Source organism: Carya illinoinensis, chromosome 15, assembly GCF_018687715.1.
Source record: "Carya illinoinensis cultivar Pawnee chromosome 15, C.illinoinensisPawnee_v1, whole genome shotgun sequence".
Classification (NCBI taxonomy): Eukaryota; Viridiplantae; Streptophyta; class Magnoliopsida; order Fagales; family Juglandaceae; genus Carya; species Carya illinoinensis.
This window is the reverse complement of record NC_056766.1, coordinates 42,618,294-42,644,344: the sequence shown is the minus strand read 5'-3', so window position 1 is coordinate 42,644,344 and position 26,051 is coordinate 42,618,294. Positions and strand designations below refer to the sequence as shown.

General features: G+C 34.1%; 3 protein-coding genes and 2 long non-coding RNA genes across 6 annotated transcripts in view; 1 reads left to right on the top strand and 4 right to left on the bottom strand.

Annotated features, from left to right (window-relative positions):
- LOC122296280 (disease resistance protein RUN1-like) overlaps nt 1-9,186 on the bottom strand; it is a 77,881-nt gene extending 68,695 nt beyond the window's left edge. Inside the window, exon 1 of the mRNA XM_043105848.1 lies at nt 8,610-9,186. Within this exon, the coding sequence (XP_042961782.1) occupies nt 8,610-9,124 (515 nt within the window). The 5' untranslated portion in view covers nt 9,125-9,186. The remainder of the gene's footprint in view (nt 1-8,609) is intronic.
- Nucleotides 230-18,410, top strand: LOC122296289. Its single transcript, XR_006238455.1, has 2 exons — nt 230-297; nt 17,580-18,410. It is a non-coding gene; the product is annotated as an uncharacterized LOC122296289 (long non-coding RNA).
- The window catches only part of LOC122296279 (disease resistance protein RUN1-like), a 101,390-nt gene continuing 78,091 nt past the window's right edge, over nt 2,753-26,051 (bottom strand). Inside the window, exons 3-6 of one of the 2 annotated variants that reach the window (XR_006238451.1) lie at nt 5,692-5,991; nt 4,636-5,601; nt 4,064-4,555; nt 2,753-3,499 (exon numbers count right to left, since the gene is read on the bottom strand). Coding sequence is in view for 1 of the 2 variants with exons in the window: in XM_043105844.1 (XP_042961778.1) it covers nt 4,295-4,555; nt 4,636-5,601; nt 5,692-5,991 (1,527 nt within the window). In the remaining variant the exon portion in view is untranslated. Of the gene's footprint in view, nt 4,556-4,635; nt 5,602-5,691; nt 5,992-26,051 lie in introns of both variants that reach the window. The other variant, XM_043105844.1, reaches the window with a different exon arrangement.
- LOC122296286 lies at nt 15,982-17,014 on the bottom strand. Its single transcript, XR_006238452.1, has 2 exons — nt 16,777-17,014; nt 15,982-16,633 (listed from the first exon to the last, which is right to left on the bottom strand). It is a non-coding gene; the product is annotated as an uncharacterized LOC122296286 (long non-coding RNA).
- LOC122296284 (disease resistance protein TAO1-like) lies at nt 19,024-22,452 on the bottom strand. The gene is made up of 2 exons (XM_043105857.1): nt 22,342-22,452; nt 19,024-22,252 (listed from the first exon to the last, which is right to left on the bottom strand). Exons 1-2 carry the CDS (start codon nt 22,408-22,410, stop codon nt 21,233-21,235), a joined length of 1,089 nt encoding a protein of 362 aa, XP_042961791.1. The 5' UTR covers nt 22,411-22,452; the 3' UTR covers nt 19,024-21,232.

The following is a 26,051-nucleotide window of genomic DNA, read 5'->3' as shown; positions in this document are numbered from 1 at the left end:
AACGGTTGCCAAATTCGGTGCAGCAAATTGCTGCTAAAATTATGGGATGAGTTGTCTGTGGGAGGTGCCTAACATTGTCAAGGGAAAATGGGTGGCCTAATAAGCCAAAGCACCTTACGGTGCATGTGCAAATTAGACCACTTGGGTGGCTCTCAACACACAGCACTGAGCTTAGACCATTGTCCTATACTTGTTTCTATGGAGGAACAGATCAAGAACATGCCTAGGACTAATAAGCCTTTCAGATTTGAGGCCAGTTGGTCTCTCGATGAAGACTGTCATAAGATTGTGGAGGAGGTATGGAATAAGCCTAGGTTGGCTAGTAACAAACAATCTTACTACAGAAGGACTGAAGCATTGCAAGGAAAAGCTACTACAATGGAGTAGAAGGAAGATGGGGAACTCTAAAAGAGAGATTAATGACAAGTTGTCACAGCTAGATGCATTGCAAACTAGAAACGCAGGCCTCTTGACTGAGAACATTAAGCAATTGAAAAGAGAGTTGGATGGACTTTTGGAAGCAAAGAATCTGAAATGGCAGCAAAGAGCTAAACAAAGGTGGTTAAAAGAAGGGGATAGGAACACAAAATTCTTTCACCAATGTGCAAACCAAAGGAAAAAGACCAACACTCAAAAGACTGTTGGATGATCAGAACCAGGAGGTGGATTCGAGGGAAGGCATTAACTCTCTCTTCCAAACATTTCAAGCCGCTTTTTACATGCTCTCAGCCATTAAACATTGAGGCCTGTCTTGTTGATTTGGCTCCTCGTGTTACTGGTGAAATGAATTCTATGCTGGCCAAACCTTATACCTATAAGGAGGTGGAGGAGGCCCCTTTTTAGATGAATGGCTTAAGCTCACCTGGACCAGATGGTTACCCTGCTGCCTTCTACCAAACACACTAGTCAACAGTTGGATCACAGGTTTGCAAATCTATTTTGTTTGTGCTTAATTCCAAGGGTGACCTCACTGAAATTAATAATACTTTTATTTCCCTCATTCCAAAAAAGAAATCCCCGTCAAAAGTGTCTGAATTTAGGCCTATATCCCTTTGTAATGTGTACAAACTGTATGTATATTCTGTTTTTCATTTCATTTAAACAACATAGTTTCTCACAATTTTATATTTGGTTTTCTGGGCCACAGTTTTGTATTTGTAATGACATGTAGAAAAATTAAACAATGAACTTGTAAACTTCAAAGCTTTTATTTTTAAAAGTAACATGAATTCGAAGAAGATAAATCATGAGTATTTGGAACAAAGAAGATTCATGGTTATGATGGAACTTCAGATGGAGCTATGTGATCATAGCTTATCTATGACGAGATCTTCTCCATTATTAATCGAGCAATAAGTATTGCTAGCCTTGCATCAGGTTGTCTTCTCTCAGTACCATTTTGTACGCCAACCATACAGTTGAAAATATATTATGGCCATATAACATGTTGCACATGCAGTACCTGAAGTCTTAACTAGACTGTCCACATAGAACAATGTACGTTGTATTAATTTTATTTTATTTTTATTTTTTTACAATCTGATGCATGTTATACATATATATATATATATATATATGTAGTTTTGGACTGTCAAAACTGTTATTTTATCCCCCAATTGTGAACATAACTTAAGAATACACCGTTAAGTCCACTGAGGACCTAAAGAACAAAAGAAGTAGGGGAAGAGAGAGAGAGAGAGAGAGAGAGCCACCATGGAAAGCCATTGAAGAAGTCCTCGTGGAACAACTTGGTCACACTAGTTAGAAAACGAAAAATGAGCAATTTCCGTCCAAAGAAAACTAAATGGAATAAAATCACACGCAGCACCAGCAATTCTATGACAAAATCAGTGTGTCATTCTTGGTGCTGAGAGATTTGAGTACTCGTAGCTAACCCAGCAGATTTTAGTACTGGGAGTGATTTTGATCCATTTAGTTGTGATTAATCGAGTAGTATATCATCTAAATCTGAATTCTTGATGCTCAAACTGTTGACTTATTGCTCCTTTTTAGTCCCACACCGATGTGATGTAAATAAAGAAGCATTAGGCCAAGTTATAAATAAGAGGCTTAGCCTTTTAGTTTAAGTGCACCAATTGAAAGCTTATCTAGTAACTTTTGACTTTAGTTAAATTTCTCTGTTGTCCCTTTTGTAAAAGGGAAAGAGGTGTTAAGTTAAAGTTTTGCTAGTGGGGTAACTTTGTGGGTGTGTTTGGGATGAGAAGAAAAATTGTGTGATTGTAACAACTTTTCACATAGCAAATTTTCTTCTTTGGGTCTGGTAGTTTTTTCTCCTGTTTTGGAGCTTCCACGTAAATTTCTTGTGTTGTTATTTTTCTCTATTTTTGTTGTTATTCTTGCAAAGGATAGATCCTAGGGGGTAAATTTGTGAGGTCCAAATTCCCAACACAAACTTGAAAAAGGCCTCTTTTATTGTGGGTACCAATTGGATTCCAAGTTGTAATCATCACCATCACGGTGCCTCTTAGAAACTTGAATACCATCCATTGAGGCCACTAAATCTTCAATATCGACATCAACATTCTTAGGGAACTTTCAATCTCACAAGATTTCCATGAACAGGTTGTGTAAGAAATCTCATGGAAATCCAGTTAGACAATTTGTTTAAAATGACCAATTTGATCCCACAGCAATTGACTTTACTCTGTTTTAGCACACATGCTTGTTGAAAAAGATGATCATGAAAATCATTCTATGCTCTTCCCACGTCTGGAAATTGATAAAGAAGTACCCAAAGTCTAAAATTCCAATACGATACAAGTTTATTTAATTAAAAAAGAACAAAAATATTCATCATCCTCTTAAATATGATAATCGGTAACTTTGTATTCCAATACCGTGCAAGTTTATGTTGTTCAATATTGAAATCCATGAATCTCTTTCCTTTCCAGTACCAGTGTGGTTATTTTTTCCAAAGAACATGACTAACCTTACATATGGCGATTCTTCTAATCTCACTCCAACGCAGGATCCCATTAATTTCAAATTCCCTATAAACCTTGAAACTCAATGGTGTTCAAAGTGGAACTTGCAGCCTTCGAAATTTCCAAATCACACAAATTCTACAAAATACACAATCCAAAGACAATGAAACCTTGGAATATGCCTACTACGAACTTCCAACCTCAACATCATTTATCATTGATGACGAATTTGTGCCTAGAATGCTAAAACGCAGAAAAACTATAAAATGGAACAAGACCCTGATAGCAGAGCACTATTTACCTAAAAACTAGTACAGTTCAACCTTTGGAACAAAAGGCAAAAGTACAATTCTAACTTTATTCATCCAATACATTCATTGCTCCTATTCAATCTCCTCATGCCCATCCGTCTCCCCATCCACAGTTTGGTTGCTGATAAAACAGGGGAATAGAAAACAAAATTTGAAGATTCCATGGAAACATCCATCTTCATGCAGCACACATGGATGATTTTCCACTCTCTCTTCATGCTTTTGTATCAATAGGCTCCAATGCTGCAAACAGGGAAAAGCCCAAAAGAAAATTACTAGACAAAAGGCAAAAGTATAGTCTCAACTTCATTCATTTCGTACATTCATTGCTTTGATTCAATCTCCTCATGCGCATGCTTCTCTCCATACACAGTTTGTTTGCTGAGACAACAGGGAAATAGAAAAAAAAAAATGGAAGATTCCGCCTAAACAACCATCTTCACGCAGGACACCTGGATGATTTTTCACTCTCTTCATGCTCTTCTATTATATGGCTTTGAAGAATACCAAAATTGAAGTGCAAAAAAGAATACCAAATGAAGCTAAGTTTTTATTGGGGCCCAAAACAGGGCAATGTCTCAAAAACAGCACAGAGATGCAAGTTATTTTGGAAGCGACACATTGTGAAGCTTCAAAGAAGCACCATGGCATCGACTATGACATGGCTATAAGTAAAATCATCATTCCAGAAACAAAATTAAATGTACAAAGTGAAATGGAAAAAATATAATACGCAGAGAGGAGGAAATTATAATAGGCAGAGTCAGAAAATAATACTTGAAAATCAAAGGAAGAGGGGCGACTTACTTTCATTCTTGTATACCACTCTGGCTGTGCAATTTTTAAAAAACCACACCATCCCTTTACAACGAAGATCAAATTGAACTTGCAAATTTTTCAAAACCGGTAGTTTAAAAGATTTTAAATTGGAGTACCCCATCCATACAGCTAGTCCAGTCCTATTTCCCTTGCGGTACCAACCCTTATTAACCAATTGTACCCCTTCAATACAGCATACATGATCTAACCTCTTACTGGTTATCTTAGCATTAGTATGATCAATTGTACCATCCACTGAAGCATCTTTAAAAATATTGTGATATACAGTACAATTCCATTTATCTCCTCCAAATTGTGCGGCCCCTTAATATTTATCACCCAATCTTCTTCTCCCCTTGGTTTGACATAATTATCTGGCCCCTTCACCATTCCATTACCTTTTAAAAACTCATGAGTATAACTCAACCACTTTGGAATCTGATTTTCCAGAAACAAAGTAGCATCATATTCATAGACTCCCTGTTAAACGTCAAATATCATCATCAATTTAATTTAAGCCATACATACTACTAAAAATGAGATCACACATACATACATACCTTCCACAATAAAGGATCTTGCACTTTATCATTCCATCTATTCTCATGCAATTTGTAGCAGCTTCCATTGAGTTCCAATATTTTTAATTCTTCCCGAAACATTTCAATTGACTTGCATCCCCTAACATCTACTTCTCTTATATTTGGTGGAAGCTCTGGTATTTCTTCAAGTTTACAACAATAGCTCAAGGAAAGAGATTCAAGGCTCATAATATCTTTGATGCTCGTGAGAACGCAAACAATATCAGTCGGCAATGGATATAATTGACACAAACTGGCAGAGGAGTTAAACATGGTAAATAAACTAGATATTGGATAGAAATGTGTTTCTGATTGGAAACAATTTTGAAGATTCAACAATTGTAATGCAGTGCTCCCATTGCTTGAATTCGTTGGAGACGCCAATTCATGGAGTCGTTCTTCACGTAATGACATCTCTTCTTCCATTTTTGTAGACTCAATAGTCATAAGGGATAGCCCATCATCCCTCATCTTCTTTACAAGATTTGGAAAATTACCATCAATCTCGAGCCAACGTAAATGTTGTAGCTGAATGCAAGCAATTGGGAGACGCATAAGGTTTTTGCAGCCTCTTAAATATAAAGACTCAAGTCGTACGAGGTTCCCGATGGATAAAGGTAGCTCTTCTATTGCGGTGTCACGTAGATTCAATTCAATTAAAGATTCCATTTTACACTCGATTTCAGGAAGATAACGAATGCTTGGGCAATCCTGAAGACCAAGATAGCATAAAGATCTCAAGTTGAGGCTTCTTGGAAGGATTTGGAGTTTAGAGCAATGAAAAAACTCCAACATAGAAAGATTTTCCAAAGATCCAATGGAATCATGCACCTCAACTAATCTTGTATAAAATTGGATGGCCAATTCCTTCAAATTTGAGAGGATTGAAAGATCCGGAATCTTTTTTAAGAATTTACAATCTTCGAAAGTTATACTCGTCAAATTCTGTAAAAGAAAAAGAGGAAAAGTTTAATGGACTTTACTAAATAGTTCAAAGAAAAAAAACATCATTGAGGATTATAATTGTTTGTGTACCTTGGGCTTGAATCCATCCCCTAACTTTTTGATGAGGCTATGCTGCATCCTAAAGACAATGAGTTTCTTCCCTTGGAAATTACGTGGCAAATATGGTGAAGGATAGTTATTCCAATCAAGGACTCTTAACTCTTCGGAGAGATAATTGTCAGAGAGATAATTGGATCCACAAGAAAAACGTGCATTACGATTTATAAAGACTCTAAGTCTTTTCATGTGTAGAAATGCTTTCGGATGCAACCTTATCTCCTCCTCATCTTTAGGTAAATCTAACACTATGCCTTCAATTTTGTTTGGCCCCTGATATAAGTGTAGATACAAGTGCATGAAGTTGCTTAAAGATATTTTATGAAAAATAGTATATACATATCAATTAATAGTACACACTTTTTTTCTTTAAGATATTTTAAAAATAAGTAGTATCTATCGATTGCTAAAATCTCAAATACTAAATAGACACGTGCTAAAATATAAAAGATTTGTCTTTTTACCAATTTAAATTTTACCTACTCTCCTTAACTTTCAATAAAACAAACGCTAGCTTGAGGAGAAAATAGACATGAAATTAGAAAATATAAGATATTTGGAATGAAAGAAGGACTTCTATATTTGGTACTTTTATTGAAACATTTTAATTATTAATAAACGAATTCTATATATATATCTACAAATTCATACTGATAATTTAAAGGATATAAATATATATATATATATATATATATGAGTACAACTATATCCATTTGATAAACCAGATTAATCTATGTTAATTTGTGGGATTACTTTTGTGTATATATATTCCTTTAGGTATAAATTCATACAATTTACATTTTACCCAAAAAGAAAAAAAAAATCCACTAGGTTTCACTTTTGGAAAAGGAAATAAATGTAAAACCCAAGATATTCTTTTTTACTCTTACCGTACTGTCCTCCAACACTTCACGGATATCCTTGTGAAACCACAGTCTGCTACGTTTGCTAGGTTCTTTGGGTGATTCTAGTCGAATAATTTCTCGTCCCATATCTTGCAGCAAGTCATGCATCCCAACACGTTCATTACCCCATTCAATAGTAGTAGTAATAAGACACTTGTCTTTAAGCCTCTTGATTCCATGATCCGGGTAGAAACCACAAGACTCAAATATTTTCGTGATATTTTCCAAAGATTCTCCTTTGAAGAAAAATGCAATATCAAGGAATATTTCCTTATCAGTATCATGCAGACCTTCATAACTCACTAAGAGTACTTTTTGAATATCACCGTGGGGAATGTTTTTATATTTATTCAATGCACTCTCGCATTGATGTATACTTTGACTTTTTAGATCCGAACCTAGCACTGTTAAAGCTAGTGGAAGACCTTGAGCATATTTTGTTACTTGTTTAGATATGTCCATAAAATCCTCTGGTGGTTCTTTTCCCTTGAAAGCATGCAAGCTAAAGAGCTGAAGAGCTTCATTATCATCCAAAATCATCACCTCGTACTTTGAATCAACTTCAAAGATTTCTAATAAGTTTTGATCTCTTTTTGTTATGAGAATTCTACTTCCCGAACCAAACCAAGCACGATCTCCAGCTAGTTTTTTTAGTTGGACCAACTCATCCACATCATCAAGAACTAATAGAACCTTTTTAGAGTGAAGTCTATCCCGAATCACTTCGACTCCTTTCTCAACATCATTAATATTTGATTTTGTTCCTAACATCTCGAAAAGAAGTTCATTTTGCAGCTGAACCCGACCTCCCACTTGTTTTGAAGTTTCTCTAATATTTCTCAAAAAACAACTTCCTTCAAATTCAAAACGAATCTTGTTATAAATATCGTTTGCAATAGTTGTCTTACCAATTCCACCGGTTCCAAATATCCCTACCATGAGTATAATATCATTCATTTCGATACGTAAATGTTGATCAATGTCTCGTATACGAGACTCTATCCCAATTGGATACACAGCAACGCTTGAAGTTGTTTGGTTTAGTACTTTTCTTTTGTTCACCCACTGAATGATATTTTGGATCAATTCTAACTAATCCCTATCAATAAAAAATAGAAGAAAAATTTAGATTTTGCACAGGTAAATGACATCTCATGAATATGATTGAGTTAAAGTATATATTCTTTTTCCTTTTTTTCTGCATGACAGAGTGATAGCATGCAGTAGGTTACGATCGATGTCAAAGAGTAGCCATTCTCCTTCCTTAAATCTAAATGTTTCAATATTAGATTGTGAATTAATTTACCGTGCCCTTCTGTCATTTTAGACTTACATTTTCATTCTTTTGTATGTATTAACAAACTGTTAACTCTTTTTTTTTTTTTTTCTTTTTCCATTCTTGAATCTGGAACTTATAATTACTTAAAGAGTATTTATGAGTCTTTATATCTAGAAACAAATTGAAACTAAAAACCACTACTTATTTAAAGGATTGCCAAATCTTATTCTTTATATAACCCAAATAATAAACAATTCCCACCCTTTTTCTTGATTATTTTTTTTTTCCAACTATCATTCATCAGTTATTTGATGGATGAAATTTCATATTTTCCTCTATATATTTATTTCATATATTCATCAAAAGACACAAACGGCAAAAAGAAATAAAAAAAGATGTATTTTTATTTATTTCTTGCTCTTCTTTTTCTCCAATAACCTTATGTGAAACTAATCATGTGGTAGTACTGGTAGTAGATAATAAATCCCAAAATAGAAATGATTTCTAAAATTTGACCATGTTTTGCATATATTTATTCAATGCTAAAAATAATCACAAATATAAAATACTTTTCTTATTGTATTTTAATTTATCTTCACCGCCATGTCAGATCCTGGGTGTCTCAATTTTTCCCGTAAATATCTCAAATATATATAGCATCATATACGCATACACATGATGAGAAAGTACATATAGGCAAAGCTTACCTGAAGTTCGCTAATGAGAAACCAGATAAATCGGCTACTTTTTTCAAAGCTACCTTCCATTTTAACATCTTTGCTTTATCCTTGAGCTTATCTCCAAGTTTATCAAAGGATTCTCCAAAAATCCCTTTTTGATGTCGTACTTCCGATGGATCTACGTAGTAAAAAATTGGTAGAACAATTATTTCCTTGCAATCAAGAATCTTCAATAGCTCGTCTAAGCACCATCTAGATTCTGTATAGTTTTTAGATAGTACAATGACAGAAATCATTGACCCTTCAATAGCTTTGAAAAGTGCTGGTGAAATTTCCTCTCCCATTTCAAGATCAGTGTTGTCCATATAAGTATTGATTCCATCTTGACGCAAAGCATGATTTAGATGGGAAATAAAGCCACAGCGAACATCTTCACCTCTAAAGCTCAAAAATACATCATGATTCCATGGACGGTTGGAAGAAGACGAAGAGAATGAAGAAGAGGAAGAAGCTCCTAATTGAAAGGCCATAGAAGAAGTCATGCTCTCAGTACGTATGCGCGATTACAGTTTAGCAAGAGATCCAATTATAGAGATTGGGTAAGAGAAAGGAGGAACTTAATTGTTGGCAACTACTTCTTGGCAACAACGTGGACCCTGCATGCCGGCTAATTAATCAACATACGACTGCAGAATTTTCAACCTTCAAAGTTTATAAAATGATCAATTTGGTCCCATAGTAATTGACTTTACTCTTTTTTAATAGAAAGAGTAGTGCTAAATTATGCGGTTCAATGTCAAAATCCAAGAATCTCTTTCCTTTCCAATACAAGTGTGTGTGGTTATTTCGCTTATAATTGCTCGAAGAACGTGACTAATTTTATGAACATCTATGGCCATTTGAAGGAATTATATATAAATATATATATTTATAAAATTCACCCATTCGATTCAAAATAAGCCGACACTCGCCCACTAGTACTTTTAATCTATTTAGCTAATAAACACAAAAAACTAAATTCTTATTTATTTTTACAAGGGATAAGAAGCTGTGGGTTTATGTTCTTGAAACAACATTAATTTGAGTAGGTCTTAATTAACTTGATCAATTTGGTCTGAATTAAGGACCAAGAAAATTAACATGGAACACATCTTCGTCTCAATTTAATTCCCCTATAAATATCTCAGAAGTGGGTCAAAGAAAGATGAAGAGAAGCTTCTTGACAACTTCTTTGACAACAACCACATGCTAGCTATATTGAGTTCAAAAGTCTTCTCACTCCGTATTGACAACTTCATCTCGACAATTTTTTGAAAATCTCAAAAGTCTTGAATTCATACACAAAATTAATAGGTGTGAGATCTGGACGTTTGTTTTACGCAGTAAGACTTGAATTTGAAATCGTGTGAAGGAATGCAAACAGTAGACTTCTATCCACAAACTATTCATAAACTATTTCATTATTATTTACAGATAATCTGAAATACCAATCTTAACATCCAAAATTGCTTTGAGTTGGAATTCATGTCAGTAAAATTACAGGGTATAAGAAGTTTTATGGGCACTATGTTCTTGAAAAATCATTATTGGCTTGCCCAAAAAGATGTTTGAGTAGGTCCTAATTAACTTGATCAATTTGGTCTCAATTAAGGAGGGAGAAAATATGGAACGCAATTGAATTACTCAACCATATATAGGACACACCGATGCACATGGATAAGTGGTCTCCACCAATTTTCGGGTGTCATATCTTCGTCTCAATTTAATTCTATTATAAAGACATTAATATATTTAAAATCACTTTTTTAATTATTAAGTTAAAAAAAAATAACCAACGGATGCTCTTTCACATCTGAAAATTGGCAACAACGTGGATGATACAGATGCTCTTTCACATCTGAAAATTGATAAATAATTAACCAAACTAGATTATACGGTGATATTCGAAGTGGATGATGACAATTTACTTCCTTCTTATTATTTTTTTATTATTTTAGTGTATTTAAAATTTTTAATTTTTAATTTTTTAAATTATTTTTTAACATTTTGAATCATTAAGAAAAAATAAAAAAATATAAAATTTCATTAATAATCAATTTCTTAACTATTAAATAAATAAAAAAATAAAAAAATATTAAAAAAGTACTAAGAGAGTACGTAATAAGCCTGTTATTATTCAAAATCATGGATATACTCAAATAAAATGAACGGTACATTACATAGATGATCGATTGAAAGTATAAGAAATGCTTTACTTACCAAAAACTTATATAAAACTAAATTTAAAGTTATATTATAAAATTATATTCAAAATGGCAACAACCATGGTTGCTAGCCACTAGCCAGCAGGTCAATAATTAAAAGAAAATGGAAGCCACGCTATCAAAACCCATAAAGAAGCCGTCATTAGCCCACTATTACTGTTAGGACTCGTTTGTTTTAAATGAGATGAGATGAGTTGAATTGAAATTAAAATTAAAAATTGAATAAAAGATTATTAGAATATTTTTTAATATTATTTTTATTTTAAAATTTGAAAAAATTAAATTGTTTATTTTATTTTGTATAAAAATTTTAAAAAATTATAATGATTAGATAAGATAAAATGCATTGAATTAAGAGAAGTTGTGAAAACAAAGGGCCTAACTAATTATAGAGATCATGCAGGTCAAAGATAGAAATTAAGTAGAAACTTCTTTGCAATTAAGTTCTTGGCAACAACATCGACCATACATCCCAGCATACTATTGCAGAACTTTCAACCTTCAAAGTTGAATAAAATGATCAATTTGGTCTCACAGAAATTGACTTTACTCTATTTTAACACTGATGCTATTCCCACGTCGGGAAATTGATGAAAAGTACCCCAAATAGAAAGAGTGTAAATTCGGTATCGACTAGTATAAATTTAAAAAAAAGTAGCTGCTCGGTTGATTTATATGCATGCATGTCGATCAATATTCATATGGATATATGACATTTGAGATTAAAACTGTGTTTGGCTACTTAAATCATCTCAAATTAATTCACTATTTTTCATAAACAGTTTACTACTTGAGTTCATACAAAAAAAATTAATTAGATTAATCCTAATACGTGTGAGATCTGGACATTTTGTTTACGCAGTAAGACTTGAATTTGAAACCGTGTAATATGGAGCGTACACAATTGAATTATGAAACCATAGGACCAACCAGTATAAATTGGTTGGACTTTCACCAATTTTCCCATTATCACATATTCGTCTCTGGCAACTTCTTTGCCAACAACCATGCTAACTATTATGAGTTCAAAAGTCTTCTCAATGATCTTTACTGATAATTTTTTCTTGACAACTTCTATTCTCCCACGCTAAAAAAATCTCAAAAGTCTTGAGTTCATACAGAAAAATAATAGGTGTGAGATTTGGACGTTTGTTTTACACAATAAGACTTGAATTTGAAACCGTGTAAAAAGATGCAAGTATTTTTCAGACAAATATAAATGATTAATCTACCACTTTTGTTAAGTTAAAATTTTTTAGACTAGTGGTACTTTCATATGGTATCAGAGTAAAGATTTTGAGTTTAAATTCTGACTTTACATTTTACCTATTTAATTAAATTTTTTCGTGTTAGACTCATTCATTGAGACAGAGTTTGACAGCCTACAAGTGAGTAAGAGTGTTAAATAAATATAAATTATAAAATCTACTTATCAACTTAAAATTTTTGAACGAATGGTGACTTCGTAGTCGTGACTAAGATCACAAGTTATGGTTTAGTTTGCATCCATAATTTTAATAATTCTTTTTATTCCATCGCCATCTGAAAATGGCTTCTGGGGTTGGACGTACGTTACCCTTTATCTTTAAATCACAGAATGTCGGAATAAGTTTATCTCAATCACCTCCAAAATTAAAACATTATATTTGCATACAAAGCGTTCTTAAACTCAAAAGTTGAGATGAATACAGTGAGTTGCTCATATATGAACAATTTTAACATTACACATTAAACATATGATACCTCTTAATTTCATTGCAAATACCAAATAAAAGAAGGAAAATTTTATTAATTAGCATGCCAGCTAATTATTAATCAGCATACCGTATCACTGTAGAACTTTTTTCGGTTTGGCCCTCAAGAATTCTATCTCAAACTCAAAATCCTCATCTCATCATTATTATTTTTTTAAATTCTCATACAAAAATATAATAAATAATTCAACTTTTTCAAATCCTAAAAAATAATAATATTAAAATATAATATTTTAATATTTCATCTTAAAACTCAAAATTCTCATCTCAAAATTCTCACTTACCAAACCATACATTTGTATAAAATGATCAATTTGGTCACACAGTAATCGATTTTATTGTATTTTAATACAGATGCTCTTTCACATCTGAAAATTGATAAATAATTAACCAAAGTAGAATAGTAATTTTAAAAAAAAAAATATTTTGTAAACCGTTTTAAATATTTTTAAAAATAACAATATCACAAAATTATTAAAAAATATTTTTAACCATCCAATTATATTCGTTTTTTTTTTTTTAATTCTTTTGACCTTTACGGTGATATTCGAAGCGGATGATGATAATTTACTTCCTTCTTATTATTTTTTTATTATTTTAGTATATTTAAAATTTTTATTTTTTTAATTATTTTTTTAACATTTTGAATCATTAAAAAAACTAAAAAATATATAAAATTTTATTAATAGTCACTTCCTAAACTATTAAGTAAATAAAAATATAAAAAAATATATTAAAAAAAAGTAATAAAAATGTAGTAAGAGAATACACAATAAGACTATTATTATTGGAAATGGATATACACAAATAAAATGAACGGTACATAGATGATTGATTGAAAGTATAAGAAATGCTTTACTTACCAAAAACTTATATAAAACTAAATTTATAAATTATAAAGTTATATTATAAAATTATATCTATTATAAAATAGATTTAATATATTACATTAATAAGTTTATTTTTTATAAACTTATTATACTATACTTGTTTAAATACTAGTATCTAACTTATTCCTATACTTAATTATGTATGGTGCAGGGCATAAAGTCGGAGTCGGTCCAGCGACAGCTCTGACTCCGACCCTGACTAAAAAAATTAAAGAAGAAATCCAACTCCGACTCCATTTTGTCAAAGTTGAAGGGAAGCCAGAGCACAGTTGAAGCGGAGCCTGATTCCAAGTCAGATTTTCAAATTTTTACTCGACCCCCAATTGGTCAAATTTTCTAGAAAAGGATAGAAAGACTGGCCCCTAGCATTATAAAAAGGATTCAAAACACGATGATGAGAATCTTCTTGGTAAATTCCTACCCACCAACTTTGCTACTCAGTATCAAAGCTTTGGCCAGAAATCCATCGATTGGAGAACCTAAAGGCCTCTGGTTTATTTTGGTTTGATGATTGTCTCTTTTTTTTTTAAAAAAAATAATAATTTATATTTTACTTTCTCATTTTTCATTTTTGTCCTTCTTCAACCAACATCAGCTCTTTCTTGATTTTGCCGTAGTCGTCATGCAGTCTGCTATGGTTCCCCTATCTTTAATAAATTTTCCTTGTCCGAGAGTGAACTTGAATGGCGTCCCCCTATCACTATCTTTGGCAGCACTTCCACAGCCGCCACTACTAGATGTGGCTGAACTTGACTTATATGTAATTCCAATGGAAGAGAGTCCAAAGTACTTATCACAGTTTGTAGCGGCTTTATTTCTAACTTCTTGTATTTTTTTCCTTATTATTCAAAAGGGCCACAACGTTTTCCACCTTCTTCCTCACATTTATTCCCATATCCTTCCCGTTTGGCTCAACATATTCAAAACTTGAGAGTGATTAGATTTGGAAAGTATGCTTTATAATGTCATCAACTGCACGATCAGATCCATGTGCTACCAAATACTCTATGACAACCAATGCCTTCTACACATGGTGCCAATCCTTGCCAGACTCGGCCAATCTTGTTCGCAAAATACACATAACCATATAAAATTCAATAAATTTCTTTGTAGCTTGTGCTATCTCTACTAACACGGTGCCACGAGGACCCCAAGGTTCATTATCCGTCGCATCTAGTACCTTTTGTTCCATCTTAGGAACCTTGAATTCCTTCAAGTTAACCTCTCTCTTTGTTTCTTGAATAGTTTGATAAAAAACCTTCATGAAATCCATGATCGATAGATCTATAGAAACTTCCTGAAACAAAAAGCAGAATGAAAATGTAGATCTTCCAGATCTGGGAGAGTCGCATAGAAGGATAGACATATATGGATTATCGAATGGCCACTTATTGTAGTGTCCTTAATCCTTATTGTCTCTAAGAACACCACAACACAGGTGTCTTGATGCTAAGAAAGCAAACTCTCAAGCCTCGGCTAGTGCCACACACCATACATCCAAGGTGGCAAATTTCACACAATAAAAGCTCTTCAATCAACCTTGAGTAGAGAGTGAGAGGAGGCTTCCGCTACGTCATTCCATGCTCTGCGGGTTTGAGAAGGAGTGCGAATGCTTGGGTAAAAAATCCACCACCCAATAACTGATTTGACCCAGAGCGAGTGTGAGGTCGTTGAGCAAGATGAGGGCTTGGTGACCAAGGAGGTTCTCAGCGAGAGAAAATGGTGCATATAATGGGATGAATGGGATCAAATCTTTGTGACTTATTTTGTGATAAAGGAGAAAATGATTATAAATATGGGATTTGAGGATTTGATGAGGTTTGTGAATGTGATTGTGGCAGGTATGTTTCTTACTCTTGGGAAGGATTATTCTAGGGTTAGGAATTAGGGATTTGGCATGGGGAGGAAAAAGGGAAATTTTGTTGGGGTAAAATCCTATGGGTATCAAAACAATCTCTTCCACCTCGATTGCATTTTTACATCCTCCACTTCATTTTTGTTGAAAATTTCATTGAAGTCCTATGTAGTTTGAAGAAGAGGTTATGGAATTTCGCTTGTTTCTTCTATTGAATCCGTAGCTACTTCCTCCTCTTCGTTTAATTTTTTTGAGCCGAACTCTTCACTCCTCGTATCAAGAAAGAGATACCCATCTTCAATTATCTTCATCTATGTCAAGGTAACCTCTCCGTGCCTCAATTTTTGTTGCTCCAATGGATATATATTTCTTCGATATGCGTATTCAATATTTAGCTTCTTGTAGTAAATGGTGTAGGAGGGTTCCACCAAGATCTTTAAGTTTTTACCATACATAGACTTCACTACTAGAAGAGTTCTCCAGGCTCTCTAAATGTTTGATCATAGAGTGCTTGATAATAATTCTTGAAACAAATTTCTAGTTCTGCATTACTCAACTCAGTCATAAAAATCGGTGGCTCTAGATACCACTTATTATGGTTCTAATGATGAATGGAGAAGTAACCCTTGTGGATTCAGAAAGTGTAACAGAAATGTATAAATTGATTTTAATTCAATTACTGTAAAAGGATAACAGGGCATTTCTAAGAGACTTAACCTCCAAGAATACAAGTGAATTCTTAATAAGCCTTTAGATAATCACTTCCAGACCCTCCTCCCCATACATATATTACTCAGTCTAGAATAGAGACTAACAACATGCCAACAACAAAAGAAGGCCATGGCCAGTTTTTATAACCAACAAAAGAAGCCTGGCCCACTAGGACAACTTAATGACTCAATAGAAAAAGAGAAAACAATTTAGCTTGAGGCGTCTCAAGTCCGGTCCAAGTTGATTGGGTTCATACATCAAGCTACCAACCACCGTCTACAACAGATCCAGTTTCCAATTCCACTTCAGATTACTGCAAATAGTGCTGGCGTCACCAACACAGGAAGATCCGCCATGAGATCTAGCCCCCAATACTGTTCGATGTCCTGCTCTATTTCTCTCTTCTTCTCTCCAACCTGGAGCCACCCTCAACTCTCAAGCTTGAAAACTCCTTGTCTCTGTCGTTGTGTCATGCCGCGTTACATTGTGCCGACTGCTGGCTCCAAGTTTCCAGACCTCTGTTCCACCGCTTTGTTTCAAGCTCTGTCTTTGTTAGATTCCCTTTTGTAAATGGAACCTGTAATACATGATAATGAAAATGGTAAGAGCAGATCTATGAAATGAAAATGGAAATAACTTCATTCATTCAGCGATTGCTACAGATAAACTGGGTATTCGAGGAACCCAGACCTCCCAAAAGAACAATATTCAAAGGCTTACCATTTTCCAGATGCTATTCTCTTCCCTCCCCTTCACTTATAAAACCCCTAATGTGAATAACAATAATTCTAGAAGAAAAAAGTAAAAACGTTGTGCTTCAATCCACTTCAATTGAAACGGTGCAGTCCAATATGTTGTTGCTGCCGCGTTGCATACTAAGGGTTAAAATGGTTTGCACCAAACGACATCGTCTTGCATCAGATTCAGAACAGTCTTTTGGCTTTCTCTGTTTCAGTTTTTCTACATGTCTTTTATTTTCTTTATTTTTCACTTTGTTTTTCTACAATTGTACACATGTTACTAAATTATGATGGAAGATTCATAATTAGTTTCACCATCTTACCTTTGTAGGGTCTCATGAAAATATATATAGTTGGATACTTCTTGGTTTCAAAATGAGCAACTCTATATATTCAAATGGAGCTATATATTCAGGTTATCTTCTCTCAGTACCATTTTGTACGCCAACCTTACAGTTGAAAATATATTATGGCCATATAACATGTTGCACATGCAGTACCTGAAGTCATAACTAGACTGTCCACATAGAGCAGTGTACTTTGTATTAATTTTATTTTTTATTTTTTGCAAAAGGAACATGATTATGGACCACTAATTTAGATGCTTTTTGAAGAATATGACTGAGAAGATACGTCTACTGCTATATCTTTCCTGTCTTTTACCCTATAAAACATATATCAGTAGATATGATTGAATGCTCCTATGTCAACTCTTTTATACTTTTCTTTAAATATATACAAATTACAATCCTGCTTTTGCCAGTAAATTAGATTGTGGAGGAGGTATGGAATAAGCCTAGGTTGGCTAGCAACAAACAATCTTACTACAGAAGGACTGAAGCATTGCAAGGAAAAGCTAATACAATGGAGCAGAAGGAAGATGGGGATCTCTAAAAGAGAGATTAATGCCAAGTTGTCTCACCTAGATGCATTGCAAACTAGAAACATAGGCCTCTTGACTGAGAACATTAAGCAATTGGAAAGAGAGTTGGATGGACTTTTGGAAGCAGAGAATCTGAAATGGCAGCAAAGAACTAAACAAATGTGGTTCAAAGAAGGGGATAGGAACACAAAATTCTTTCACCAATGTGAAAATCAAAGTTAAAACACCAACACTATCAAAAGACTGCTGGATGATCAGAACCAGGAGGTGGATTCGAGGGAAGGCATTAGCTCTCTCTTCCAAACATACTTCAAGCAGCTTTTACATGCTCTCAGCCATCAAACATTGAGGCCTGTCTTGTTGATTTGGCTCCTCGTGTTACTGGTGAAATGAATTCTATGCTGACCAAACCTTATACATATAAGGAGGTGGAGAAGGCCCTTTTTCAGATGAAAGGCTTAAGCTCACCTGGACCAGATGGTTACCCTGCTGCCTTCTACCAAACACACTGGTCAACAGTTGGATCACAAGTTTGCAAATTTGTTTTGTTTGTGCTTAATTCCAAGGGTGACCTTGCTGAAATTAATAATACTCTTATTTCCCTCATTCCAAAAAAAAAATCCCCCTCAAAAGTGTCTGAATTTAGGCCTATATCCCTTTGTAATGTGTACAAATTGTATGTATATTCTGTTTTTCATTTCATTCAAACAACATAGCTTCTCACAGTTTTATATTTTGTTTTCTGGGCCACAATTTTGTATTTGTAATGACATGTAGAAAAATTTAAAAATGAACATGTAAACTTCAAAGCTTTTATTTTTAAAAGTAACGAATTCGAAGAAGATAAATCATGATTGTTTGGAACAAAGAAGATTCATAGTTATGATGGAAGTTCAGATGGAGCTATGTGATCACAGCTTATCTATGACGAGATCTTCTCCATTATTAGTCAAGCAATAAATATTGCTAGCCTTGCATCAGGTTATCTTCACTCAGTACCATTTTGTACCCCAACCTTACAGTTGAAAATATATTATGGCCGTATAACATGTTGCACATGCAGTACTCGAAGTCATAACTAGACTGTCCACATAGAACAGTGTACGTTGTATTAAATTTATTTTATTTTTATTTTTTTACAATCTGATGCATGTTATACATATATATGTAGTTTTGGACTGTCAAAACTGTTATTTTATCCCCCAATTGTGAACATAACTTAAGAATACATCGTTAAGTCCACTAAGGACCTAAAGAACAGAAGTAGGGGAAGAAAAAGAGAGAGAGCCACCATGGAAAGCCATTGAAGAAGTCCTCGTGGAACAACTTGGTCACACTAGCTAGTAAACGAAAAATGAGCAACTTCCTTCCAAAGAAAACTAAATGGAATAAAATCACACGCAGCACCAGCAATTCTATCACAAAATCAGTGTGTCATTCTTGGTGCTGAGAGATTTGAGTACTCGTAGCTAACCCAGCAGATTTTAGTACTGGGAGTGATTTTGATCCATTTAGTTGTGATTAATCGAGTAGTGTATCATCTAAATCTGAATTCTTGATGCTCAAACTTGGAAAAGGCCTCCTCTTTTGTGGGTACCAATTGGATTCCAAGTTGTAATCATCACCGTCACGGTGCCTCTTAGAAACTTGAATACCATCGATTGAGGCCACTGAATCGTCAATCTCAACATCAACATTCTTAGGGAACTTTCAATCTCACAGGATTTCCATGAGCAGGTTGTGTAAGAAATCTCCTAGAAATCCAGTTAGACAATTTGTTTAAAATGATCAATTTGATCCACAACAATTGACTTTACTCTGTTTTAGCACACATGCTTGTTGAAACAGATGATTATGAAAATCATTCTATGCTCTTCCCATGTCTGGAAATTGATAAAGAAGTACCCAAAGTCTAAAATTCCAATACGATGCAAGTTTATTTAATTAAAAAGAACAAAAATATTCGTCGTCCTGTTAAATATGATAATCGGTAACTTTGTATTCCAAAACCGTGCAAGTTTATGTTGTTCAATGTTGAAATCCATGAATCTCTTTTCTTTCCAGTACCAGTGTGGTTATTTTTTCCAAAGAACATGACTAACCACACATATGGCAATTCTTCTAATGTCACTCTAACACAGGATCCCATTAATTTCAAATTCCCTATAAACCTTGAAACTCAATGGTGTTCAAAGTGGAAGTTGCAGCCTTTTGAATTTCCAAATCACACAAAGTCTACAAAATACACAATCCAAAGACAAAATGAAACCTTGGAATATGCCTACTACGAACTTCGAACATCAAAATCATTTATCATTGGTGATGAATTTGTGCCTAGAATGCTAAAACGCAGAAAAACTATAAAATGGAACAAGACCATGATAGCATAGCAATATTTACCTAAAAACTAGTACAGTTCAACCTTTGGAACAAAAGGCAAACGTATAGTTCTAACTTTATTCATCCAATGCATTCATTGCTCTAATTCAATCTCCTCATGTTCATCCGTCTCCCCATCCACAGTTTGGTTGTTGATAAAACTAGGGAATAGAAAACAAAATTTGAAGATTCCACCGAAACATCCATCTTCATGCAGCACACGTGGATGATTTTTCACTCTCTCTTCATGCTCTTCTATTATCTGGCTTTGAAGAATACCAAATTTGAAGTGCAAAAAAGAATACCAAGTGAAGCTATGTTTTTATTGGGGCCTAAAACAGGGCAATGTCTCAAAAACAACACAGAGATTCAAGTAAAATTAAATGTACATACCAAATGAAGCTATGTTTTTCGTAGCAATACATTGTGAATCTTCGAAGAAGCACCATGGCATCGACTATGAAATGCCTGTAAGTGAAACAAAATCATCATCCCAGAAACAAAATTAAATGTACAAAGTGAAAGGGAAAAAAATATAATACATAGAGAGGAGGAAATTATAATAGGTAGAGAGTCAAAAAATATTACTTGAAAATCAAAGGAAAAAGGGCGACTTACTTTCATTCTTGTATACCACTTTGGCTTTGCAACTTTTATAAAACCGCACCATCCCTTTACACCGAAGATCAAATTGAACTAGCAAATTTTTCAAAATCGGTAGTTTAAAAGATTGTAAATTGGAGTACCCCACCCATACAGCATATCCAATCCTATTTCCCTTGTGGTACCAACCTTTATCAACCAATTGTACCCCTTCAATACAGCATACATGATCTGACCTCTTACTGGTTATCTTAGCATTAGTATGATCAATTGTACCATCCACTGAAGCATCTTTAAAAAGTATTACGATATATAGTATAATTCCGTTTATCTCCCCCAAATTGTGTAGCCCCTCGATATCTATTACCCACTCTTCTTCTCCCCTTGGTCTAACATAATCATTTGGCCCCTTCACCATTCCATTATCTTTTAAAAACTCGTTAATATTACTCAACCACTCTTGAATTTGATTTTTCGGAGACAAAGTAACATCATATTCATAGACTCCCTGTTAAATCTCAAATATCATCATCAATTTAATTTAAGCCATACATACTACTAAAAAATGAGATCACACATACATACATACCTTCCACAATAAAGGAATTTGCACTCTATCATTCCATATATTTTCAAGCATTTTGTAGCAGCGGTCCAAATCAGTTCTTCGTAGCGATTTGATGTGGCTTCCATTGAGTTCCAATATTTTTAATACTTCCCAAAATATTTCTAATAACTTGCATCCCCTAACATATACTTCTCTTATATTTGGTGGAAGCTCTGGTATTTCTTCAAGTTTACAACAATAGCTCAAGGAAAGAGATTCGAGGCTCATAATATCTTTGATGCTCGTGAGACGGCAAACAAGATAAGTGGAAGATAGATATAAATGACGCAAACTGGCGGAGGAGTTAAATATGGTAAATAAACTAGATATTGGAAAGAAATTTGTTTCTAATTGGAAACAATTTTGAAGATTCAACAATTGTAATCCAGTGCTCCCATTGCTTGAATTTGTTGGAGACACCAATTTATGGAGTCGTTCTTCAAGTAATGATATCTCCTCTTCCATTTTTGTATACTCAATAGCCACAAGGGATAGCCCATCATCTATCATCTTCTGTACAAAATCTGGACAATTACCACCAATCTCTAGCCAACGTAAATGTTGCAGCCCAATGCAAGCAATTGGGAGATGCATAAGGTTTTTGCAGCCTCTTAAATATAAAGACTCGAGTCGTATGAGGTTCCTGATGGATAAAAGTAGCTCTTCTATTGCGGTGTCACATAGATTCAATTCAATTAAAGATTCCATTTTACACTCGATTTCAGGAAGATAACGAATGCTTGGGCAATCCTGAAGACCAAGATAGCATAAAGATCTCAAATTGAGGCTTCTTGGAAAGATTCGGAGTTTAGAGCAATGAAAAAAATCCAACATAGAAAGATTTTCCAAACATCCAACGGAATCATGCACCTCAACTAATCTTGTACAAAATAGGACAGCCAATTCCTTCAAATTTGAGAGGCTTGAAAGATCCGGAATCTTTTCTAAGAATTCACAATTTTCCAATTTCATAATTGTCAAATTCTGTAAAAGAAAAAGAGGAAAATTTTAACAGACTTTACTACATAATTCAAAGAAAAAAAAGTTGTTGATGATTATAATTGTGTACGTACCTTGGGCTTGAATCTATCCCCTAACTCCTTTATGAGGCTATGCCGCATTCTCAAAATAATGAGATTCATCCCTTGAAAATTAGGTGGTAAGTATGGTGAAGGATCGTTATTCCAATCAAGGACTCTTAATTTGTGGAGAGATAATTGGGTGCACAAGAAAAACGTGCAGTACGATTTATAAAGACTCTAAGGCTTTCCATATTTTGAAATGCTACCGAATGCAAGCTTATCACCTCATAGTATGCCTTAGATTTATCGCCTTCAGGTAAATCTAATAGTATGCCTTCAATTTTGTTTAGCCCCTGATATAAGTGCACGAAGTTAGTACTCTTTACTTATCAATTAATATTACACTATTTTTCTTTAAGATATTTTAAAAATAAGTATTATTTATCGATTGCTGAAATCTCCAATACTAAATAGACGCATGCTAAAATATAAAAGATTTGTCTTTTTACCAACTTACATACTCTCTTATAACTTTCAATAAAACAAACTAGCTTGAGGAGACAGTAGACATGAAATTAGAAAATATAAGAAATTTGGAACACAAAAAGGACAACAAAATTTGGTACTTTTAATGATTCATTGTAATTATTAAGAAAAGAATTCTACATATATATATATATACAAATTCATATTGATAATTTAAAGGCTATATATATATATGTATATGAGTACTACCATATCCATTTGATGAACCATATTAAATTATGTCAGTTTGTATGACTACTTTTGTGTATATATATTCATTTAGGTATAAATTCATACGATTTATATTTTATCCAAAAAGAAAAAAATCCACTAGGTTTCACTTTTGGAAAAGGAAATAAATGTAAAACTAAAGATATTATCTTTTACTCTCACCGTATTGTGTTGCAACACTTTACGGAGATCCTCGTGATTCCATAGTCTACTACGGTTGCTAGGTTTTTTGGGTGATTCTCATCGAACAATTTCTTATCACATAGCTTGTAGCAAATCATGCATCCCAACACCTTTATTATGCCCTTCAATAGTAATAAGACACTTGTCTTTAAGCCTCTCGATTCCATGATTTGGATAAAAACCACCAGAATCAAATAATTTCATGACATTTTCCAAAGATTCTCCCTTGAAGAAAAATGCAATATCAAGGATTCACCATAGTTTTTAGAGAGTACAATGATAGATATCATTGACCCTTCAATAGCTTTAAAAAGTGCTGGCGAGATTTCCTCTCCCCTTTCAAGACTGTTGTCGATGCAAGTATTGATTCCCCTTTGATCCAAAGCTTGGTGTAGATGAGAAACAAAGCCATAGCGAACATCTTCACCTCTAAAGCTCAAGAATACATCGTGATTCCATAGACAGGAGGAAGAAGACAAAGAGGATGAAGAAAAGTAAGAAGCTCCTGATTGAAAGGCCATAGAAGAAGAAGTCACGCTCTCAGTACGTATGCACGATTACAATTTAACAAGAGGTCCAATTATATAGAGATACGGTGGGTCAAAGAAAGGAGAAACTTCTCAGCAACAACGTCAACTAAGCATGCCAGCTAATTAATCATCATACCGCACCACTGCAGAACTTTCAACCTTCAAAGTTGTATAAAATGATCAATTTGGTTCCACCGCAATCGACTTTATTATGTTTTAATAGAAAGAGTGGTGCTAATTTCATAGAAAATTTGATATTGAATAGTAAATTTTTTATTTTCAAATATTTTATAAACCACTTTAAATATTTTTAAACATTATTAAAAAAATATTTTCTTAACTATTAAGTACAATTTTTTTTAAAAAATTCAATAAAAAGGTGTACAAGATTTTGATGGAATTATCATTTCTCAAATAGAAAAGAATTATCATAATCTTATGAATCCACCAATCAAATCAGAAAATATATAATGCGGTTCAATGTCAAAATCCATGAATCTCTTTCCTTTCCAATACATTTCCCATATCCAATACCGACCAAAGTTGAGTGGTTGTAGTCACGGTCATCGATGTGATTAAAAAGAACGAAGGAAAGGTCATGAGTGTCAGTACTCAATTAATTGCAACGAGTAGGTAACATTGTGTCAAATCCAATTGAAAGATTGATTTAGTTGGCCCATTGATATCCTTAATTAAAGTGATCTATTTGATTTAGTTGGCCCATTGATATCCTTAATTAAAGTGATCTATTTGGTCTCAAAGCAAGTTGAAGAAGGCCTCTTTTGTTGTGGGTTCGAATTGGATTCCAAGCTGTACGTAATCATCACCATCACGGTGTCTCTTAGAAACTTGAATCGCATTTATTGAGGCTATTGAATCTTCAATCTCGACATCAACATTCTTAGGGAGCACACATGGATGAACTTTCAATTCAATCTCACAGGATTTCCATGACACTACAAGAAATCGGGGATATTCCGGCGATTTAATAATCGCTGAAAAATATTTCGTTGGCAAAAGTATGTTTTGCCGGCGAGTTAAAAATCCCCGCGAAATTCATGATCTAATAAAACCATTTACTAGCCGGGGCTTATAATAACTATTGCAACGATTATAAAATCGCTGCTATATTACAATATACTTTTCCCATCGCCTAAACTACGTCACTTTACCTTTATCTTTGGGCACGAAGTCTTATTTTTCATCCTCATCCCGCGTCCCCCCCTGCAACCACCAAAACCCACCCCCCGATTCCCTACGGCCTGCTCCTTCGTTCTCCACAGCCTCTATACGTTCTGTCCTTCTCCAAAAGACCACCGACGCCATATGCTTACCTATTTCAGCCGAAGGAAATCTCCAGCGATTTAGCCACACCACCCCCACGCCATTTTCTTCCCACGGAGGTTGAACCAGAGTCCATACGGCTGAAAGCTTCAGGTTCCATTCTTCGTCTCTCTCTCTCTCTCTCTCTCTCTCTGTCTCACACACTATCTCTCTCTCTCTCACTCGTGAAAACCCTCTGATTTTGTAATCCTAGGGCATTCAGTTGTTTCCCCTTCTCTATCTCCACCGAAGATTGAATGGGAAAGTTGGTGCTGCACGGCTTGTGAAGTTGTTGGAGTTCTGAGTTGCCGACCACTGGTAAGCACCTTCTCCTTCTCTGCTTCTCACCACACACCCACGTTGTCTTCAAGTTATAATTTTTTAGCCCCATCCTTTTCGTTCGGTATTAGACAACTGATTTTTTGCTTCCTAATTGAACTATAGTTTTAAAATTTGGACTTGAATGTAAAATGGAAACAATATTCCATTCTGAAACCCCCAATTGCAGTTCAATAATGATGCAAATGGTAGCCGACCTGCCAAGATAGATATAACTGGCTTTAGTGATTTTAAATTAAATGCTGCTGGGCTGTTCTCTGGTATTTAGTTTATCTGATTTTATCACTATGGAAAATTACTAAATTGAACTGTTTCTTAGTTTTTGGCCTATGCAGCGAGTTGCTTAGGGTTTTTATTTGAAATCTGTGCTTCTCCAGTTTCTTACTTTTCGGTCCCTGACATTTCTGAGTTCTCATCTGTTCCTTTGTATGGTTTATACTTTATTTGTTGCATGGATGATTTGTGTTTTATTGGTTTGTTTCTGTTATAGTACCCTGTGGGGCTGGTTTGATGTTGTTGGTTTGTGGTGATCATTTTCCCTAGCCTTCAGACAGTTTTTAATTTGTATTGTGTTAAGTATTCTTTTTTTCACTTAAATAGGTATGTGATTTTAATTTTTGAAGTATAAAA